Source organism: Danio rerio, chromosome 20 (genome assembly GCF_052040795.2).
Source record: "Danio rerio strain M-AB ecotype USA chromosome 20, GRCz13ab, whole genome shotgun sequence".
NCBI classification, from domain to species: Eukaryota; Metazoa; Chordata; class Actinopteri; order Cypriniformes; family Danionidae; genus Danio; species Danio rerio.
Genome location: NC_141040.1, coordinates 36227136 through 36244923, shown reverse-complemented (window position 1 = coordinate 36244923; position 17788 = coordinate 36227136). Strand labels below are relative to the sequence as shown.

At 36.6% G+C, this 17788-nt stretch overlaps 2 protein-coding genes and 1 long non-coding RNA gene across 7 annotated transcripts in view; 1 reads left to right on the top strand and 2 right to left on the bottom strand.

Annotated features, from left to right (window-relative positions):
• armc2 (armadillo repeat containing 2) overlaps positions 1–15751 on the top strand; it is a 41060-nt gene extending 25309 nt beyond the window's left edge. Inside the window, exons 13-18 of the mRNA XM_087298361.1 lie at positions 1937–2219; positions 8331–8453; positions 8551–8664; positions 8742–8874; positions 8951–9090; positions 14036–15751. Coding sequence (XP_087154487.1) covers positions 1937–2219; positions 8331–8453; positions 8551–8664; positions 8742–8874; positions 8951–9090; positions 14036–14175 — 933 coding nt within the window. The 3' untranslated portion in view covers positions 14176–15751. The remainder of the gene's footprint in view (positions 1–1936; positions 2220–8330; positions 8454–8550; positions 8665–8741; positions 8875–8950; positions 9091–14035) is intronic.
• On the bottom strand, positions 3887–13937 carry LOC141379315 (uncharacterized). Of its 2 annotated transcripts, XR_015518604.1 has the most exons (4): positions 13803–13937; positions 13533–13621; positions 8489–8618; positions 4596–4900 (listed from the first exon to the last, which is right to left on the bottom strand). It is a non-coding gene; the product is annotated as an uncharacterized LOC141379315 (long non-coding RNA). The 2 variants fall into 2 exon arrangements; XR_015518605.1 differs by lacking the exon at positions 8489–8618 and having other exon boundaries at positions 3887–4900.
• Positions 15278–17788, bottom strand: part of sesn1 (sestrin 1) — an 81881-nt gene continuing 79370 nt past the window's right edge. For all 4 annotated transcript variants that reach the window (XM_087296606.1, XM_087296607.1, XM_087296608.1 and 1 more), the window contains 3 exons: positions 17588–17778; positions 16994–17138; positions 15278–16905 (listed from right to left, as the gene is read on the bottom strand). In XM_087296606.1, coding sequence (XP_087152732.1) covers positions 16819–16905; positions 16994–17138; positions 17588–17778 — 423 coding nt within the window. In that variant the 3' untranslated portion in view covers positions 15278–16818. The remainder of the gene's footprint in view (positions 16906–16993; positions 17139–17587; positions 17779–17788) is intronic.

The window sequence follows — 17788 nt, the reverse complement described above, 5'->3', positions numbered from 1 at the left end:
TTTTTTTTCTTTTCTTTTTTTTTTTATTAAGAAATATTTTGAATTAAGAAAATATACAATTTTGCTGTATTGCACATGAAATAATAAACGAATACAAACATAATAATAAGTAAATTAAAAAACAATATTGGGGGGTTACTTTGTTCCAAATTCAACAGTTGTTAACAATACCATAATCAATACATTTATTCTAATGTTTTAGAAATAAGTCCTTTTTAAGTCTCAAAATGAATGTCATTCATTCATTTTCTTTTCAGCTTAGTCTCTTTATTAATCTAGGGTCGCCACAGTGGAATGAACTGCCAACTTATCCAGCATATGTTTTACGCAGCGGATGCCCTTCCAGCTGCAACCAATCTCTGGAAAACATCCATTTACACTCATACGCTACGGAAAATTAAGCCTACCCAATTTACCTATAGCACATGTCTTTGGACTGTGGGTAAAACTGGAGCATCCGGAGGTAACCCACGCAAACGCGGGGAGAACGTGCAAACTCCACACAGAAACGCCAACTGACCCAGCCGAAGTCAGCGACCTTCTTGCTGTGAGGTGACAGCCTCACACCTACTGCGCCACCGCATTGCAGTTACTGTGATTAATTACAGAATTTTTTTTGGTTTTTATCAATTGACAACACTAATCATATCAAATTTAAGAAAATGAAAATGACATTTCAAATATTTTATAAAGTATTATAGCGTTTTTTTTTTTTTTTAAAAAGGTACATTTTCATACATGACTATTGATCCACATCTAGAATGAGATTAATATAATAACAAATTAAAATGCTCTATTTAAAAACCACAGCACAGCTATAAAATAGTATTGGTCATTTAAAATGTTCATATTTTGCCTTCACACTGGTTTTACTAATTACACACCAAGAACATTTGAATTATTTAAAATTATACTACATTTTTATATGATCAGATACTCATTACTCACTACATTTTAGTCAGCATATTTCCCAAAATGCCAAGTTGTGAATGATTCTTCAGCATTTTTTAGATGCTTTGGTTGTTATGACATCTAGGGTACTGTTAATAGCAACTGATTTTGCATAATTTGTTTATGGCTAACCGTGTTGACATTAAGGAGCAGGATATTCATTTATTTTCCATTTTTTTGATTGCTGTTTACACAAAGGGTTTGTTGGTGTGGTATTTTTCCCACCCCTCCTCCACTGTGATTGGATGAACTAAAAAGGGACATTGACGAGTGTTATTAATAATAATAATAATAATAATAATAATAATAATAATAATTCCTTACATTTATATAGCATATTTCTAGACACTCAGAGCGCTGTACACGTTTGGGGGAATCTCCTCAACCCCCACCAGTGTGCAGCATCTACCTGGATGACGCGACAGCAGCCATATTGCGCCAGACCACACACCAGCTGATTGGTAAAGATGAGACAGAGTGATGAAGCCAATTATGATATGGGGATGGTTAGGAGGCCATGAAAGACAAATGGCAGTGGGTAGATTTGGCCAGGATGCCAGAGTTAAACCCTTACTCTTTTTAACGACCACATAAAGTCAGGACCTTGTTTTAACGTCTCATCCGTGCTCACTGAGCAATATAGGGTCCCCGTCACTATACTGGGGCATTAGGACCCACACAGACCACAGGTTGGGTGCCCCCTGCTGGTCTCACTAACATCACTTCCGGCAGCAACCCAGCTTTCCCATGTGGTTTCCCATTCAGGTACTGCGCAGCCCTGCTTACCTTCAGTGGGTGACCATGTGATAGTTGCAGAGAGCTAGCTGCCGGAGCTAGAGTGTTGCACCAAAAAAAGTACCAAATGCTCAGTGCTTAATGTAATGGAAACATTTGTAAATAGACAATTAAAAAAAAAACATCAAAAATATCTTCAAGCTAACTTAGATATCCACATATGTAACACACACTTGTTTCTTATGTGCAGGATCTTGTGGTGCGTCTCCTGTTCACACTAGGAAATCTGACCGCCAAGAGCACTGAAGCCAGAGAGCAAGTCTATGAGGAGGAACGAGGAATGGATGTCCTCCTAGATCTTTTCCAGGCCTACCAGAATACGTCATCGCCCCCTGAACAACGTCTTTCTCCAGAGAGAGAGGACGTCTTGGTCAAACTAATCAGACTGCTGGCCAACCTGGCCATCCATCCCACAGTGGGCACAGCATTGGCTGCCAACACATTGTGTGTACAGCTGCTACTGGAGGTTCTGGGTACAAAACATAATCATAATCTATATACACACACTCTGTCGAGTCCCTAATTAGACATATGCTTGGTTCTGCATTCTCTATTTATGTAAAGCTGGGATTTTAAAGGTCCCCTAAAGTATAGCACAGCTTTGTTTGATGTGCGATATTATTTCAATAAGGACATATTAAGTAGCTTCTCCCCCTTTAAAATGTTTCTTGAAATTAAATAAAGTATTTTAGATGTTAGTATCAGTATTGTATTTAGGATATCTATAAGCTGGTTCACACCAAAACAGTGACAAAATTTGCGTATAGATGTTAAAAAACTGATATGAACATGTAAAACTTGTCAACTTTTCAAATTGTGACCAAACAAATGCCCTCTAGTACATGTCTTGCCCCCTTCAAGATGCTTCACATTTGATAGGCTTGAGCTCAACCACTCCCACTGGCAGAGTTAAAACAATACCTACCATTGGCTGTTTTTTAAAAGGGTGGAGCTACACTATGCCCCACCCTCCCTTCACATTTCAGTTGAGATTACCCCAAACACAGAATAAAAATGCACATTTTAAAGTCTTTCACAGCACCTTTAAAAACATGTCCAAGAGTTTTCTGTTTATTTTACAGTTTAAAAAGTCTATAATCACATGCTAAGTAGGTCTACATGTGTATCCGCTTTAAAAAAATATATATTTAGTGTCAAATTCTAATTAGTTGCATAGATTTATGTACACATCAGATTTTTTTGCACCCTAAATCTTTGCACTTCCAGCCCATATTGCTCCCCTCTGTTGACTACCATTTATTTTGTTTTTCTTATATATATATATATATATGCAACTATTTAGGGGTCCCGGAGGGCCGGTGTCCTGCAAAGTTTAGCTCCAACTTCCTTCAACACTCCTGCCTGGAAGTTTCAATGGCTGTGTCCGAAATCGCATACTTCCAGCTATGCTAGATAGTGTGTACGCTAAAAAAATATGCAAGCCAAGAGGTATTGTTTGTTTGTTTGTTTAGACTTATTAATCCCAAAGGGAAATTCATGTCACAGCAGAGCTCTCAATACTAAAGATAAATAAAATAAATTACATATAAAAAGACAATAATCAAAATAAAATTAATAAAAGTATGTCTAATTCATAGAATTCAAAAAACAGTATGAGAGAAGTACCTGAATGACTTACTATTTTCAGCAAGATTTTGAAGTGCACATCCATGCATGCTGTGCTATCCCATGATGCCCCACGAGAGAATTCATGAATGGGAGTGAAGCGATGCAATTGACGCAGATAGGTCACGTGATCATGACAAAATGGCAGATGTAGTTTGTCCGAGATACATTCATACTGCTCACATTCATCCTGTATAAAATGTATTTTTCTAAAGGTCTAGTAGTACATTTAAATTCAAAGGTAGTACTACCTACTGAGTAGTATAGGCGATTTTGGACGTAGCCTAGTATACCTACAAAGAGCTTGATTTGCTGGTTCATGTGTGTTAAATATGGGTTTAAACTAAACTTTGCAGGACCACTCCAAGACCGAGTTTGGGCACTACTGGTTTAGGCAAACCCTTGGTATGAATGTCCGCATACATTTGAATAAGTGATCGAGTTCAACTGCGTCTTGTAGTTGATAGACTGCTTCTGATTATAATGAGCATTTGATTGGTCAGAAAAAATTAAATTTGTTATTTTTAATATTTATTTTTTATTGAGCAAATGATTTACTCACTCTAAAGCTGCAGTCACACTGCACTTTTCTCTGCATAGTCTTCTATTCATATGCAGATGCGTCAGACCGAAAACGCAAGCTTGTGTGACAAGTTTTCGCAGTTCGCTGAGTTCACCAGTTTAAGCTTGGTGAACTCTGACCTGCAAAATTGCATCACATGATTGTGTGAGACCAATCGAGTATCAAAACATGACCTTTCTTTACATATATTTAAAACATGGACTGATCGTTTGCTTTTTTTAATGTCTAATCATCTTGTTTAATCCCGCCCCTTTTCGCAGCACTGTACAACAGAATTTAGCAAGCTCAAACTCTAGTGTGACTGCAGCATAATGTGTTTCCAAATCATTATGAGTTTCTTTGTTCTATTGAACATAAACGAAGATATTTTGAAGAACGTGGAAACTGCTAGCAATTTGCATTTATAGTAGGAATAAATGGACGTCAGTTTCCAACATTCTAATATCTTCTTTTGTGTTCAACAAGAAAAGAAACTGAAACAGCTTTGGAACAAACAGCTTTTATGGATAAACTATTCATAAAACCCCATTCTATTTTGATTTCAGAGAGGCTTTAACGCATTGCACCATTGTACACTTGCTCTTGCATTTCAGTGTGGTTGTCACAGAGATGTGACTTTAAACACAGCAACACACAGATGTTTCGGGCTAAGTTTACTTCCTTGAACTTGAATGAATGCAGGTTGGTTGCTGTGCACTGCAATCACATGCTGTTCTCTCCGCGTCAGTTACTGGCACAGACCCCACAGTTACTGCATCCTCTCCAATGATGAGAACAACCAGACTGCAGACTTGTGCACAGATCTTGACTTGAGCAGCCCGGCGGTTTGATTGTGTGAAGGCTGCAAGATTGGTTTTGGTTCTGCATGTGGAAGTTTCAGAAGGAGGCATTGATAGGGGTGAAGAGGTGGTTGTGCGTTTCCTTTTTGAAATAGAGAAAGAGATCCTGTGGAAATATGTGTTAAATTAAAACAGATATCTACAGTTTGAAACGACAGTTAGAGCATGCTGTTGCTTTTTTTTTTTTAAATAGATACAAGAACATGAGGAGAGGAAGTGGGTGGGAGATTTATTGTTTTTTCGCTAATCTACCTTATGTCTGCTACATTAAAATGACATCCTGTTATGATGAAAATGTAATATGAGAAGGACAAAAAAGTACAAACTGAGAAATCAACAGTGACTGAGCATTTGCCACAACAAAAGGTGTTTCGAAACGCACACATTTTGGAGCGTGACGCACAAACACTGACAGAGCAAACCGCACTTTGAACGGGAACTACAGAATGTTTCTGTAGACACACTTGGTGTCAGATTCTGACTACCTCTATTTCAGATTTATCATGAAGGGCTCCATCTGAAATTCACACGAAGGGTTTTGAAACTTCTCAAGGAGGAAGTGACACCTGATTAGCAATCTGTCAGGTTGGATCTTCACTACCAAGAAGTGAACCATCATGCAACTTCTAATGTTTACTAAGCATTGTTACTCATGTAATGTATAGCCACTTTTAAACTGACCATTTTTATGAACTGACTTTTAAATAGACTTATGGTTTGGTCTACATTAATTACAAACATATAAACAAACATGTAAGGCAATGGCCTCAAACTCAATTCCTGGAGGGCCGCAGCTCTGCAGAGTTGGGTCTCTAGTAGTCTTGAACACCTTGATTAGTTGGATCAGGTGTGGCTGATTAATGTTGGAGAGCAGTGCAGAGCTGCTGCTGTCCAGGAATATAGTTTGTGACCTATGATATAAGGTAATAACACACTTTCCCCCCTTTTTATATGCATGGACAGTGTATTCAATGTTTTGCACTGCCAACTAAGATATGGTTAATAGGATATTTTCCCAAAATATGAAAATTCTGTCATCATGAGATTTTGAAGAATGTTGGAAACTGGTAACCAATTACTTCATTGGTATTAGTTTTCCCTACTATATATGTCAGTGGTAACTGTTTTTTCCAACATTCTTCAAAAAATATTATTTTTGTACAACAGACAACAATTAAAGAGTCAGAGTTGGTAAATAATGACAGAATTAATTTTTTTTGGATTGAACTATCCTTTTAACAGCAGAAGTGCTGCAGAACACATCAATCTCAAAGTTTTCCAACTAATCTATTGAATATTTAAATGACTTGTTCATAAAGTCAAAGTCACGTATCATTTGACCCCTTATACCCCCTTTTGACTATGTTCATAAATATAGTCCTCTTGAAGAAGTGATTAAAAAAGCCAGTAAATTTGAACACTGAACTGAAATGTATCTCCAGCTCCAGTAGAAATGAATGTTAGCTTTTAATAAATCATTCATTGACTTACAAAGTCATTTAGGTTCAATGCCAATTCTACCCCTTAGCCCTTGCCCTTACCCAATTCTCTTTAGCTTGAAGGCGTGCAGCTAAGCGGAAGGGCTAGATACCCATTGAAACAGAGATTTTTCAGGACCACACTCAAAACCAAGGAGTACAAAAATTTCCCAGAATACACCAGCTGACACTGAAGTAAGATGCACAAATTAGCATTTTAGTCATTATTATGATTTTTTACCACAAACAAGCATATGTTTTAATATATTTATAACCGTGTTCTTGTTTTACCGTCATCCTTTTAAAAAAAAATACTAAAAAAAAAAAAAAAACGCTTAATTTTGCTATCTACACTGTAAAAAAATCTGTAATTTTAAATGTAATTTTACACCCCAGCTGCCGGGAAAATTTAAGCAGAAATTAAAATTTAAGCAAATTTCTGTAATTTAATGGCCCCTATTTTAAGTTTTTTTCCCCAGCAGCTGGGGTGTAAAATTGCCATAAAATACGGATTTTTTTAAAGTGTATAATCCATAATAATAACTCCTGTATAGCAGTCCCACAACATTCTGACACTAAATGACAATGGAATACGCTGTCAGAAAAATCTAATGGCTGGGAATGATTTTTTACAGTGTCTGCTATAATGTTAATGTTGTTTTTGTGTTTACATAAATAAATATATGGTCACAATGTAAATACACAGTACAGTTATGATCTTATTGCCACATTATATCGTTATGATAACATGATATCATTGCCTTCAGTGATTTCTTGAAGATAAATACCAAAAAAAAAAAAACGCAACTGCAGCAGTCGCATACGTCGATCTCATATGAAGCAAGAGATCAAGATGACACATGATGACGTGTGCATGTGTTGTAGTGCTGTCCCATTTCTTAGAGGTAAATTTTGAAGCCCTCCCCCTTCACACTCTGTTTCAAGGGCCAAGGGAAAGGGGTAGGGTACAAAATTAGAATTGGGCCTTATTTTTCACCAAGTATAGTTTGTTTACACCAAGCATCATCTGCCTGGATTTATTTTTTCATCTTGTATTTGAATTACCATTTAATTCCAGCAATACATAATTTTTCTTGTTTGGAAATTTAAATGAAAATTAAGAACTGAGCATTGCACTAAGCATTTATTGACCATATATGTATATATGTACACTACCGGTCAAAGGTTTGGGGTCAATAGGATTTTTAAATGTTTTAAAATAAGCATATCCTGCCCATCAAGGATGCATTTATTTTATCAAAAAATACAGTACAAATTGTAAAATGTTATTGCAGTTTAAAATAACTGTTCTAAAGTGTGCAGTTTAACGTTTATTCCAGTAATTTTAAAGATGAATTTTCAGCTTCACATGATCCTTCAGAAATCACTCTAATATTAATTATTATTATTATTATTATTATTATTAATGAAAATAGTAATAAAAGCAATAATGACTGAAGTGATAAATACATTTGAAAAGACATATAATAAAAGCAGTTATTTAAAATATAAAAATTTATCAATATTTGTACATTTAATAAATGGCGCCTTGATGAACAGAATCATTTTCTCAAAAAAAAAAAAAATATGAAAAAAAAACAGACCCCAAACTTTTGACCGGTACACTGCAAAAAATGCTTTTCTTGCTTAGATTTTTTTTGTCTTGTTTCTAGTCTAAATATCTAAAATTTCTTATATCAAGAAGCATTTTTTAGACAAGCAAAACATATTGCCTTGTTTTGAGAAATATTATGCCAATATTAAGTCAGTTTTTCCTTAAAACAAGCAAAATAATCTGCCAATGGGGTAAGCAAAATTAATATAAAATTAACTTAATATTGGCATAATATTTCTCAAAACAAGGCAATATGTTTTGCTTGTCTAAAAAATGCTTCTTGATATAAGAAATTTTAGATATTTAGATTAGAAACAAGACAAAAAAAATCTAAGCAAGAAAAGCATTTTTTGCAGTGTAGTGTTTTTATACACCATTCTATCAATTCTATATTTTGTTTAATCATTACCTAAATTTTTCTGTCTTTTACCCATGACTCTCAGAGTGCAGGAGTGTCCAGGAGAGTGAAGAGTTAGTGATCAATGCAGTGGCCACCATCAACAACCTCTCTTTCTACCCGTCCCAGAGCTCAGTGATCCGTTCCCAACACACACACATCTCCCAGTGTAAGACATCTCACAGTGAGTGCATGTGTGTGTACCCATCCTGTGTGTCGCATCTGTCTTTGTAATCTCCCCCCGGCCTGTCCTTCTGTCACCGCAGTGCTGCTCAAGCTCTTGCTGGGCTCCAGTATGGATGCAGTTTTGGAGGCCACGCGGGTGTTTGGAAACCTGTCACAGATCAAAGACGTGAGACGCTTCGTCATGCAGCACAAAGGTGTGAGACGCTCTCTTCCACTTCTTCTGTCATCAGACCCCCAGAGTCTGACGCCGGCCTTGTTTTTTTTCTCTCAGTGGAGCAGTTTGTCATAACCCTCCTGGACTCCAAGAGCCCTGATGTGTGTTTCTCTGCATGTGGAGTTCTCATCAACTTATCTGCAGATCCCGACAACAGGGCCATGCTGAGCGCCGAGGGAGCCGTTCAGAAGTAAATCTCGCCTCTCGCTTTTTTGGTGCGCCAATTTTTTCGACTGACGTTTAACAGTATTATGTTTTCTCTCCAGGCTTGTTGACTGTCTGCGTGACTTCGGGCCTCAGGACTGGCATTTAGCCGCTGTGGTGTGTCAGACTCTGTGGAACTGCTCTTTAGATGGAGAGCTCCAACACGCTCAAGAGCTTCTGGAGATCTTACGGCTTTACACAGGTATATATGAACACACAAGCACCAGGACTTAGTTTAACATGGTTAGACAATTACAGTTGAAGTCAGAATTGTTAGCCCTCTTGAATTATTTGCCCTCCTGTATATTTTTCCCCAATTTCTGTTTAACAGACAGATTTTTTCAACACATTTCTAAACATAATAGTTTTAATAACTCATTTCTAATAACTGATTTCTTTTATCTTTGCCATGACAACAGTATAATATTTTACTACATGGTTGCAACATAGACTCATTCTGAAAATGAAGCCTTACGTATATACTAGGGATGTAACGGTATCAGAATTTCACGGTACGGTAATACCTCGGTATGAATGTCATGGTACGGTATTTATTGAATCATTTACAGGAAAAAGAAAACTTATGAAAATACTCCAAAAAAGTGCCAAAAGTGTCAATGACATACAAATTAGTCATCTATCTGTAAGCTTTGAAACAGGAACTTCAATTTTAATAACAAAAAAATATTAAACCATGTAAAAAAATAAAGTTTCAATTTAGTATTGTTGAAAACTCATCACATTCAACATTTAATCACTCACTCACTTAGATAGAGATGGGTTTAAAGGAAAATTAACATATAAATATAATCTGGTAAAAGCTGGTATCTCTGGGCATTTACAATGTCCCCTGCAACAGAAAAAAAAACCTCTCATTTGGGACTGAGGTTTCTGGGACAAGAGAGATATGACTTGGCCCAGGTTGACAGCAGTGGGTAACGTTGTGCATTGTCTTTCCCCCACTTGAGAGGACAAACCATGAGTAAGATAGAGGTCTCATGTCTGCATCAATCTGAACAGTGTGCTGACAACACCGCTATTCAGTACGCGCGCGACAACACAGCTGATAAGAACTCGCGCGACAACACCGCTATTCAGAACGTGCGCGGCGACAACACCCGCTTTAGAGTTTTCCAGCTCTTTTTCATCCCCGCTTCTAGCAGCACACTCCATTTCCGCATTACTGTATCTGTAGCGACAACAGACCGCAAGGGATGATGGTCAAGCATGGGCTGATGGGAATTGTAGTTTTCGCTACCTCCCGTTCGCTTCATTCGCCTGAGCAAATTTTCTCAGAAGACCTATAGTTTTACCGAGTCATGCGACTACGGTAATATCGAAAAAAATTAATATTGCGGTATGACGGTATTTACAATACCGTTACATCCCTAGTATATACGTTTCTGGAGATCGTGAATTATGCACTCAGAAGTACATATGGCTACATTTCGTCTTTAAAACAAATGATACGGGGCAGTATGACACCGTTCCTTTTCGCGCTTACTAGCTGACTGCTTACTTCCATATGGACAGCTTTCTTGCTGTTACTAGTTTGTCGAGTAAGATCGTTATGTAAGCAATGCAGAGAGGAGTTGACCACGACAATGGGGTTTGAGTCAGGCAAACAACAGTTCCAGAAAACAGGTAAGACAAAAACAGAAGCCAAAAATTAAATAAAATGAACAAGCAAATAACAGGGTGAGAATGTGGTAAACTCTAAAAATGGGGTAAAAATCAGGCAAGGGCTTTTCTTTTTCTGGATTGCTTTTGAAAACACTGTCGCTTGGGTTTAGGGAAGTGGGTGGTCGGGTCAACTGGTGCTTTTGAAAACACTATTGGTTGGGTTTAGTGAAGGTGGGGGATGGGTCAGTTGATCAGTCAGTCAGTGCGAATTGCAGTTGCGAGAGAAATTTGAGATCTGAAAAAGTGTACACATTGGCCTCTGGTGGATTTGCTAAAACAAAAACGTAGCTCCTGGGACGTATTTGGTGCTCTCCAGAAATGTATATAATGGTACATTTTTAGAATGAGCCTGGGTTAGATATTGTTCAAGATACTACAGCTTAAGTGACATTCAAAAGCTTAAATAGGTTAATTAGGCAAGTCATTGTATAATGATTGTTTGTTCTGTAGACTATTGAAAAAATATATTGTTTATTAAGGGCTAATAAAATTGACCTTAAGAATTCTTTGGTATGTCAAACATTATTTGGGAAATATTTGAAAAAAGAAGAAAAAAAAAATCACAGGAGAGCTAATCATTTAAACTTTTATACGGCTATAGATTTAACAAGTTGCTGGTCCATACTGACATGATAGCATCATGCATATTCTGTAGTTTCTCTTTTAAATTGAACTACATTTTTGACATCACCTTACCATACTTCAGTTTCTCATCAAATTTTCTGACCAATCAAATACTCTGAAGTATCTGACATGTCCCGCCTCTTCCTTATTTGCTTTTCATTTGATGAGCTTGATCTTAAAAACTCACTGGCAGAGCTGTGATAACAAAGAAACGCTATTAGCTGTTTTTAAAGGGGAGGAGCTACTATATGTCCGGCCTAGCTTTCAGTTAAAATTATGTCACACATCAAACAAAAATGCACATTTCAAAGCAATTAACAGGACCTTTCAATTTTTGCCATAAATTAAGAATTTAAGAACGCAAAAACATTCTCTTTATATGTTCTGTCTTATGTTCTTATTTATTTATATTTCTTTTTTAAGTTCACTAATATTACACCAGTAACTGACCACAGAATAGTCCCACATATGCTTGACTGGATATCAGAATTAAAAGTCCAGCAGCAGGGACTTTTCTTATCTTTTACTGCACATATGTTATAAATACATAACACTAATTACTGTTGTTTTTTGTAGTTACATCCATGAATAAACAAACACGATGCAAATAAACACTGTTTACAGTTCCGTGTTTACACAATGTTCAATGACGTGCAATGGTGTAGTAGTGGTGTCCTATTTCTTAGGAGCATATTTTTACTCCTAGCTCCTGCTACTCTGTTTCAAGGAGCAAAGGGTAGCTATAGGTCAAGGGGTGTAAAATAGAATTGGAATTCGGCCAAATCCACCTAACTGTATGTATGTAACCTCTGGCAGTTACATATGGGAGGGTGAGGGGTGACAAAATGTTTGTTAAATATGTACTCTAGAAGGCAATGCGTAGTGTATTGACCTGATTTTTCACATACAAGCGGACAATGCCATTGCAATCTTTACAGGCTCGAGACTCTTATTCACTTCCATTGATTTTTAGACGTTAAAACTCATTTTGCTGCTTAATGTTGCAAACTGATATTTCCTTATTACATTACTTTTCATATTGTCATACTTTTTGTGTGTAGTTATGAACACACTTGTTTGTGGAGCAAGTAGTTTCTGCTGTTCATAATTCCTAGTCATTTCTCCCATATGCAACTGAATATGCTTATTTCATGCGGCCGCCATTTTAAAAAACGAAAGTGAGGCTGTGGTGGGAAGAAACCCGGAAGTAAAGGATCAGCACTGTAAAGATTACAACAACACGCTGTGGACTACAAATCTCCAGGTGTTGTCGTGGTTTCAAAATGAAGAAATGGTGTAAACTTCACTTTAATATCATTTAGTTCAGTTTAATTTAAACAATTAAAAGCATATTAGGCATCAAACAAAATCATAATCTCTTTAAGAGTAATAACCTTAAGTGTCCTCCTAGGCTTCAGTTCATGGCACCAGTTAAACACTGTGGGGACGCTTCCCTGCATCAGCCTATGTAACCCAGTGAGCGATTAAACAATGCAGTCCTTTGTAAAATGTTTGGAGCACACCCTTGTTGTTTAAGAAAGCGCTTAACAGTGCTTAAATGATGGAAATTGACGTTTTTTAAATTTATTTCAGTAACGTTACCAACATTCAGTATCGTGGCGAGTCTAATATAGTGAAAGAATCAGTTCATTAACTTGAGTTTGATAAATGGCATCTAAAATGTGTGTTTGGGAAAGAAAATGTTAGCTAACTAGTGCCATTTCCTTTAATTTAGTTGAAAATGAGGTCCTATATCCCTTTTTATTTTCACTATCCATTCAGAACCGCCAGGTAAACAGGTGATACTTTCGCCTTCTTCTCACCACAGCCTCGATTTAACTTTTAAAATGGCTATAACATTGACGAATAAGGTCAATAGTACATAATTCTGGGCCAAAATGTACACTTTGCATACCCCGCCCCATGTTTTCCAACTAGCTTTCAAAATAAGCCATGGTGCTCTGCTATCAATTTGTGCACTCCCTAGAAAAATAGTAAATAATTTCCAGAAAAAAATATTACGATATTAGACAAAAGCAGATTATAAAGGTTGGGAATATGCAGGATGTAAACTTAAATCGAATTCTACATTGAAAGTTATAGCCATGAAATACGAATCAGTTCTGATGGCAGTTTGGATAATCTAACATTAATTTATTAAAAATGTTACATATTGATTTCCTTAACATAATTCACAAACAAATGCAAATGGTGGCATCTCGAAGAAGACAAAACTATAAGTGCATATATGAAATTATAAAACAGAAAAGATTAATTATTTTACTGTGTATCATGTCTCAATGCTAAGCAGTTTGTGCTAACATTAGCTCAGCTCACCTGTCATCTTCAGAGTCCTCATGTTGTTTACAGCATATTTTGCCACGTCACAAATCACATCTCAATAAACTAAAGTTCTGCAAACTGTCCTGAACCAATAACAGAAAAGTTAGTTCAGTCTTGAGCCCTCTGGTTTTGAGCAGAATGTTTTAAATCGTTAGCTAGCAGTTATTTTAGTAACAGCGCCATTAACAGTTGATTGTGATCTGTCCACACAAACGTTTCCATTCACTTCTCTGGATTTCAATAATGTGTCAAATTGTAAATTACCCAGTCTTTATGTGTAACTGCTGTCTTTGTTGGCGTTGCAAGTCCCACACTTTCGTCTAATTTCTTGTTAACTGCATATCAATCAAGATAATTTATTGATAAAAGCTACTATGAGAGAACATCGTGGACAGTGACGGCGCAAAGAATATCGGTGTTGTGATTGGCCGGATCGCCTGTCAATCAAACTGCCGCAAAGAATCAGTGAAAAACATTTTGTCTTGTGTTTTGGACAGACAGAGAAGCTTTGCAGTGGCCTTCTGAAGACGGAGTCAGACAGGTTCAGGAAGCACGCTGGGAGCTGCTCTTTCTACCAGTAGCTGAAAGGCTGAGACAACGTTTACATATTGAAAACACCACTGGAATCATTCAATAAGCACAAGTGATGCACAGCCTTATCTCCAGTCTTCACAACCACAAACAAGCTGGTGTGTATAATGCACTTTAAGACAAGTTAATACTGTATATAGGCTACTGTTCAAATAATTATATACAAATAATACTATTCGAATGTTTATTATTCAACAGAAAATTGCTGTAAATTACATTCAAAGATATTATGAAGGCAATAATCATGTGTATAAATCCACTCACGACACTATCAATCATCTTAAAAGACTTTATTAAACAGACACTTCCAGAAAAGTCTGTAAGGAACACAGAATAGAAACATTGTCATACTTGCTTAATACAATCACATCAAACCTATATACTGTAATATGGCACTGGCTTCCCTCCTTTTGCCCTGACAGTTACACTTTACAGCTGAAATACATTAATATGAAGTTAACACAGCTGCCCTAGAGGTGAGCTATACATGCTTAAAATGTGATTTTGTTGGTGAATTGTATTTAATTACTGTGTGGCTTTTAGTCTTCAGTGTGAAGTCTAAAGCAGCACATCTCTAAGGGACTTTATTCAGAAAATATAAACATTTTTAGGAGTTGAAACCAACTTCTTGTCATTTACTTTTAAAATGAGCAACTAGCCTATGGTGATTTCCAAACAATGACCATTTACTGGCACCAAATGGCCTCGGATGATAGAGGGAAATTTGTAACTATGGGAAAATTTTATTATTTTTGTAAAAGGGATAGTTCCCAGGTCAGCACTGTGACTTTCTTTTATCCATGCTGTGAGAAGATGAATTGCTACCTTCAACATTGTGTGTTTAAATCATTAGTGCACAGCATGGGACGCTTTACTTTAGGCTTGTTTTGATACATAAAACTTTGATATAAGGGCGAGTAGTTGTCATCAAAACATTAATTATGTGACCTAAAGTTACATAAATGATATCCTAAAGTGTGTTATTCTTGTTAAGCACACAAATATGAATGAGAAAAGCTTTAGTTCTTGTGGTACGGCCTGTTTAAATCTTTTAATACTAAATAACAGTGATTGTTTGGTGCAATGTATCATTTTACTGTGAGTTTCTGGGAAGAAAGCAAAAATGATTAAACTACAAATGAAACAAGTGAAATACAATGTTTTATTTTTCTTTCTTTTTTTATCAAATATTTTCTTATAAAAGTGTCAGTAACTGACATCAGTCTCTCAAGTCTGACTTAAAACCTCCTCATATCCATTTCCAAAGAAAAAAGTACCATCCCTCTAGTCCTGCCATCATCAGAATGCAGTACTTAACTGGTTTTAGTAAACAAAACAAAAAAAAGACAGCAGAGAATCCACCCTGCTTGAAAAGAACACACACGCTCACTCGAAACAAAACTGCTTAGTTACACTGGTTAAAGTTCTGAGAATGAGAACAAGCATTTAACCCCACAGCCGCACGGGTCGCCTGGTTCTTAGAGACTACGTCTGTACAGATTGCAGCCCACAACATTGTAAGACAAAAGTTCAGCTCACCAGACAGCACTTAGATATTTAAGGATACAACAGGAGGTATTTAGTTATAATAAACCCCAAAATGACAACAACAAAAAAAAAAAGCTTGAGTTTAGATGACCGTGCATTACAAGGAAGACAGATAAGGCGGATGGATCAGAGCAACAGGAAGCACATCACAAAAGGAAGACCTTTTCGCTTTAAAAGTCACTAACACACAATAAAAAAAGAGATAGGAAACGGTCATCGAAACAAAATGGCTACATAACAGCTGAAGCTTAACATTTTTTTTTCTTAAAAAAGTGCTTTGACATTTTAAATGCATGAAAACCCCAAAAGAGCCTATGTTTGGATTTTTTTAATCCCCCTCCCTCACATAGCATTCACACATTGGAAATGTGACGAAAAGTGGTGTCTTACAGTAACCTATAAGAAGGGCTCAGAACAGCTATTACTTTTGAATTGCGCTCTCACACTCACATTAACACAATCGTTCCTGGATTAGCTTATACAAATGGGTGATGGTTTGGGTGTCTTGAGGCCTCTCAGTTGAGAAAAGCAGCATGAACAGACGGCACCTCGGCATCTGTTGCCAGTGCTGCGCATGACTAGGCACGCGTTTATGCAAAAATCAGTAATGCTTCTATCTCTAGCCACTGCTCAAATTTTGTTTAAAAACAATATAAAACGATATGAAACGAAACATACTAGTAGATAGGCATGTTAGTGCAGTCTATCTGCACCATTGCTGGAGTTGCTATTTGTGTGTGTGTGTGTGCATGTTGTTTTTTTTAATCTCACAAAAAGAAGATATGATTATATAGCATCTTATCGCAGATGCATTTGAAATACTAAAGGAGGCCTGGCCTCCAGAAGCTCGCCGTTTCAGCTTGTCCTCTTGAGAAACTGAATCCCCTCAGACGCCCACTAGTGGAGGCTGAGAGGACACACAAGTGATTCAGCAAGTAAGGTTTGGTTGTTTTTTTTTTCTCCTTCTTTTATCAAAACAACCTTGTCATTGTCCTCCAGTGCGGCCACTCAATCGTTCTTCCTCCTCCATTTTATGTTTTTCCATTTTTTTGTTGTTTTTATGTTTAATAAAGTGTCCCACTGTAGCAACATCAACAACAACAGTAAACTATTAATTAAGAAGGTCGACAAGAACAGCACTTCATGTCATGTAGCGAGTGATAGCTCTCAGAGCGTAGAGCAGTTCTGCCTGCATGCGCGCTTCCATAAGAAGCAAATTAACGTGGACCTGAAAGACACAACGAAAGAGGATTTAAATTAAAACAATCTTTCTTTTTTAAATGTAATTTTTTGGTGTTTTCTGAAGCCTTTCTTACTTTCTCAGAGTGCCGGAACTGTCTCCAGAAGCTCTCGTACATCCTCTTGGTGATTTTCTCTGGACTGCACACCATTGTTTTGATGTAGACTTTAAAACTGCGGTCTAACAGTTGGTTAATTTCTCCATAATCATAATCGTCGTACCTGCCACGCAATAGGAGAAAGAGATATTTTAATGACTGGAGGCGACAAATAATACAGTACTCATTAAGACTAAAATTGCATTTTGTAAGCTGTGCACTACTAAAATACATTTTTCACATTTTTATTCTTTTTTTTTGCCTACAGTTATTCTAGTATGTAAAATAGAAAAAAAAAACATATTTGCCAGTTATTTTTTATAAATGTGTGTTATACATTTTACACACACACACACACATATATATAAATATATATATATATATATATATATATATATATATATATATATATATATATATATATATATATATATATATATATATATATATATATATAGTAATTCTTAAAGCATGATTGTGTAATATATATAGTAACTAATATATACAGTAATTCTTACAGCATGACTGAATCTATGAAACGTTTGTAAAACAGTGAGCAGTAGAATGACTGACCGAATCCCGAACATGCAGTGGATGTAGTTCCAGATGGCTCTGCGGAGCATGGAAGTGTCCACACCCTGATGTGTTGCCATTGTGTTGTATGTCAGATTGAACGCGATCTGAAACTTTTCATCCAGAAGTTGGCCGAAATCCGAATACAGCCGATTCACGAGGGAAAATCCATGATCTTCCCAACTGTAGTCCTGTTAAGGG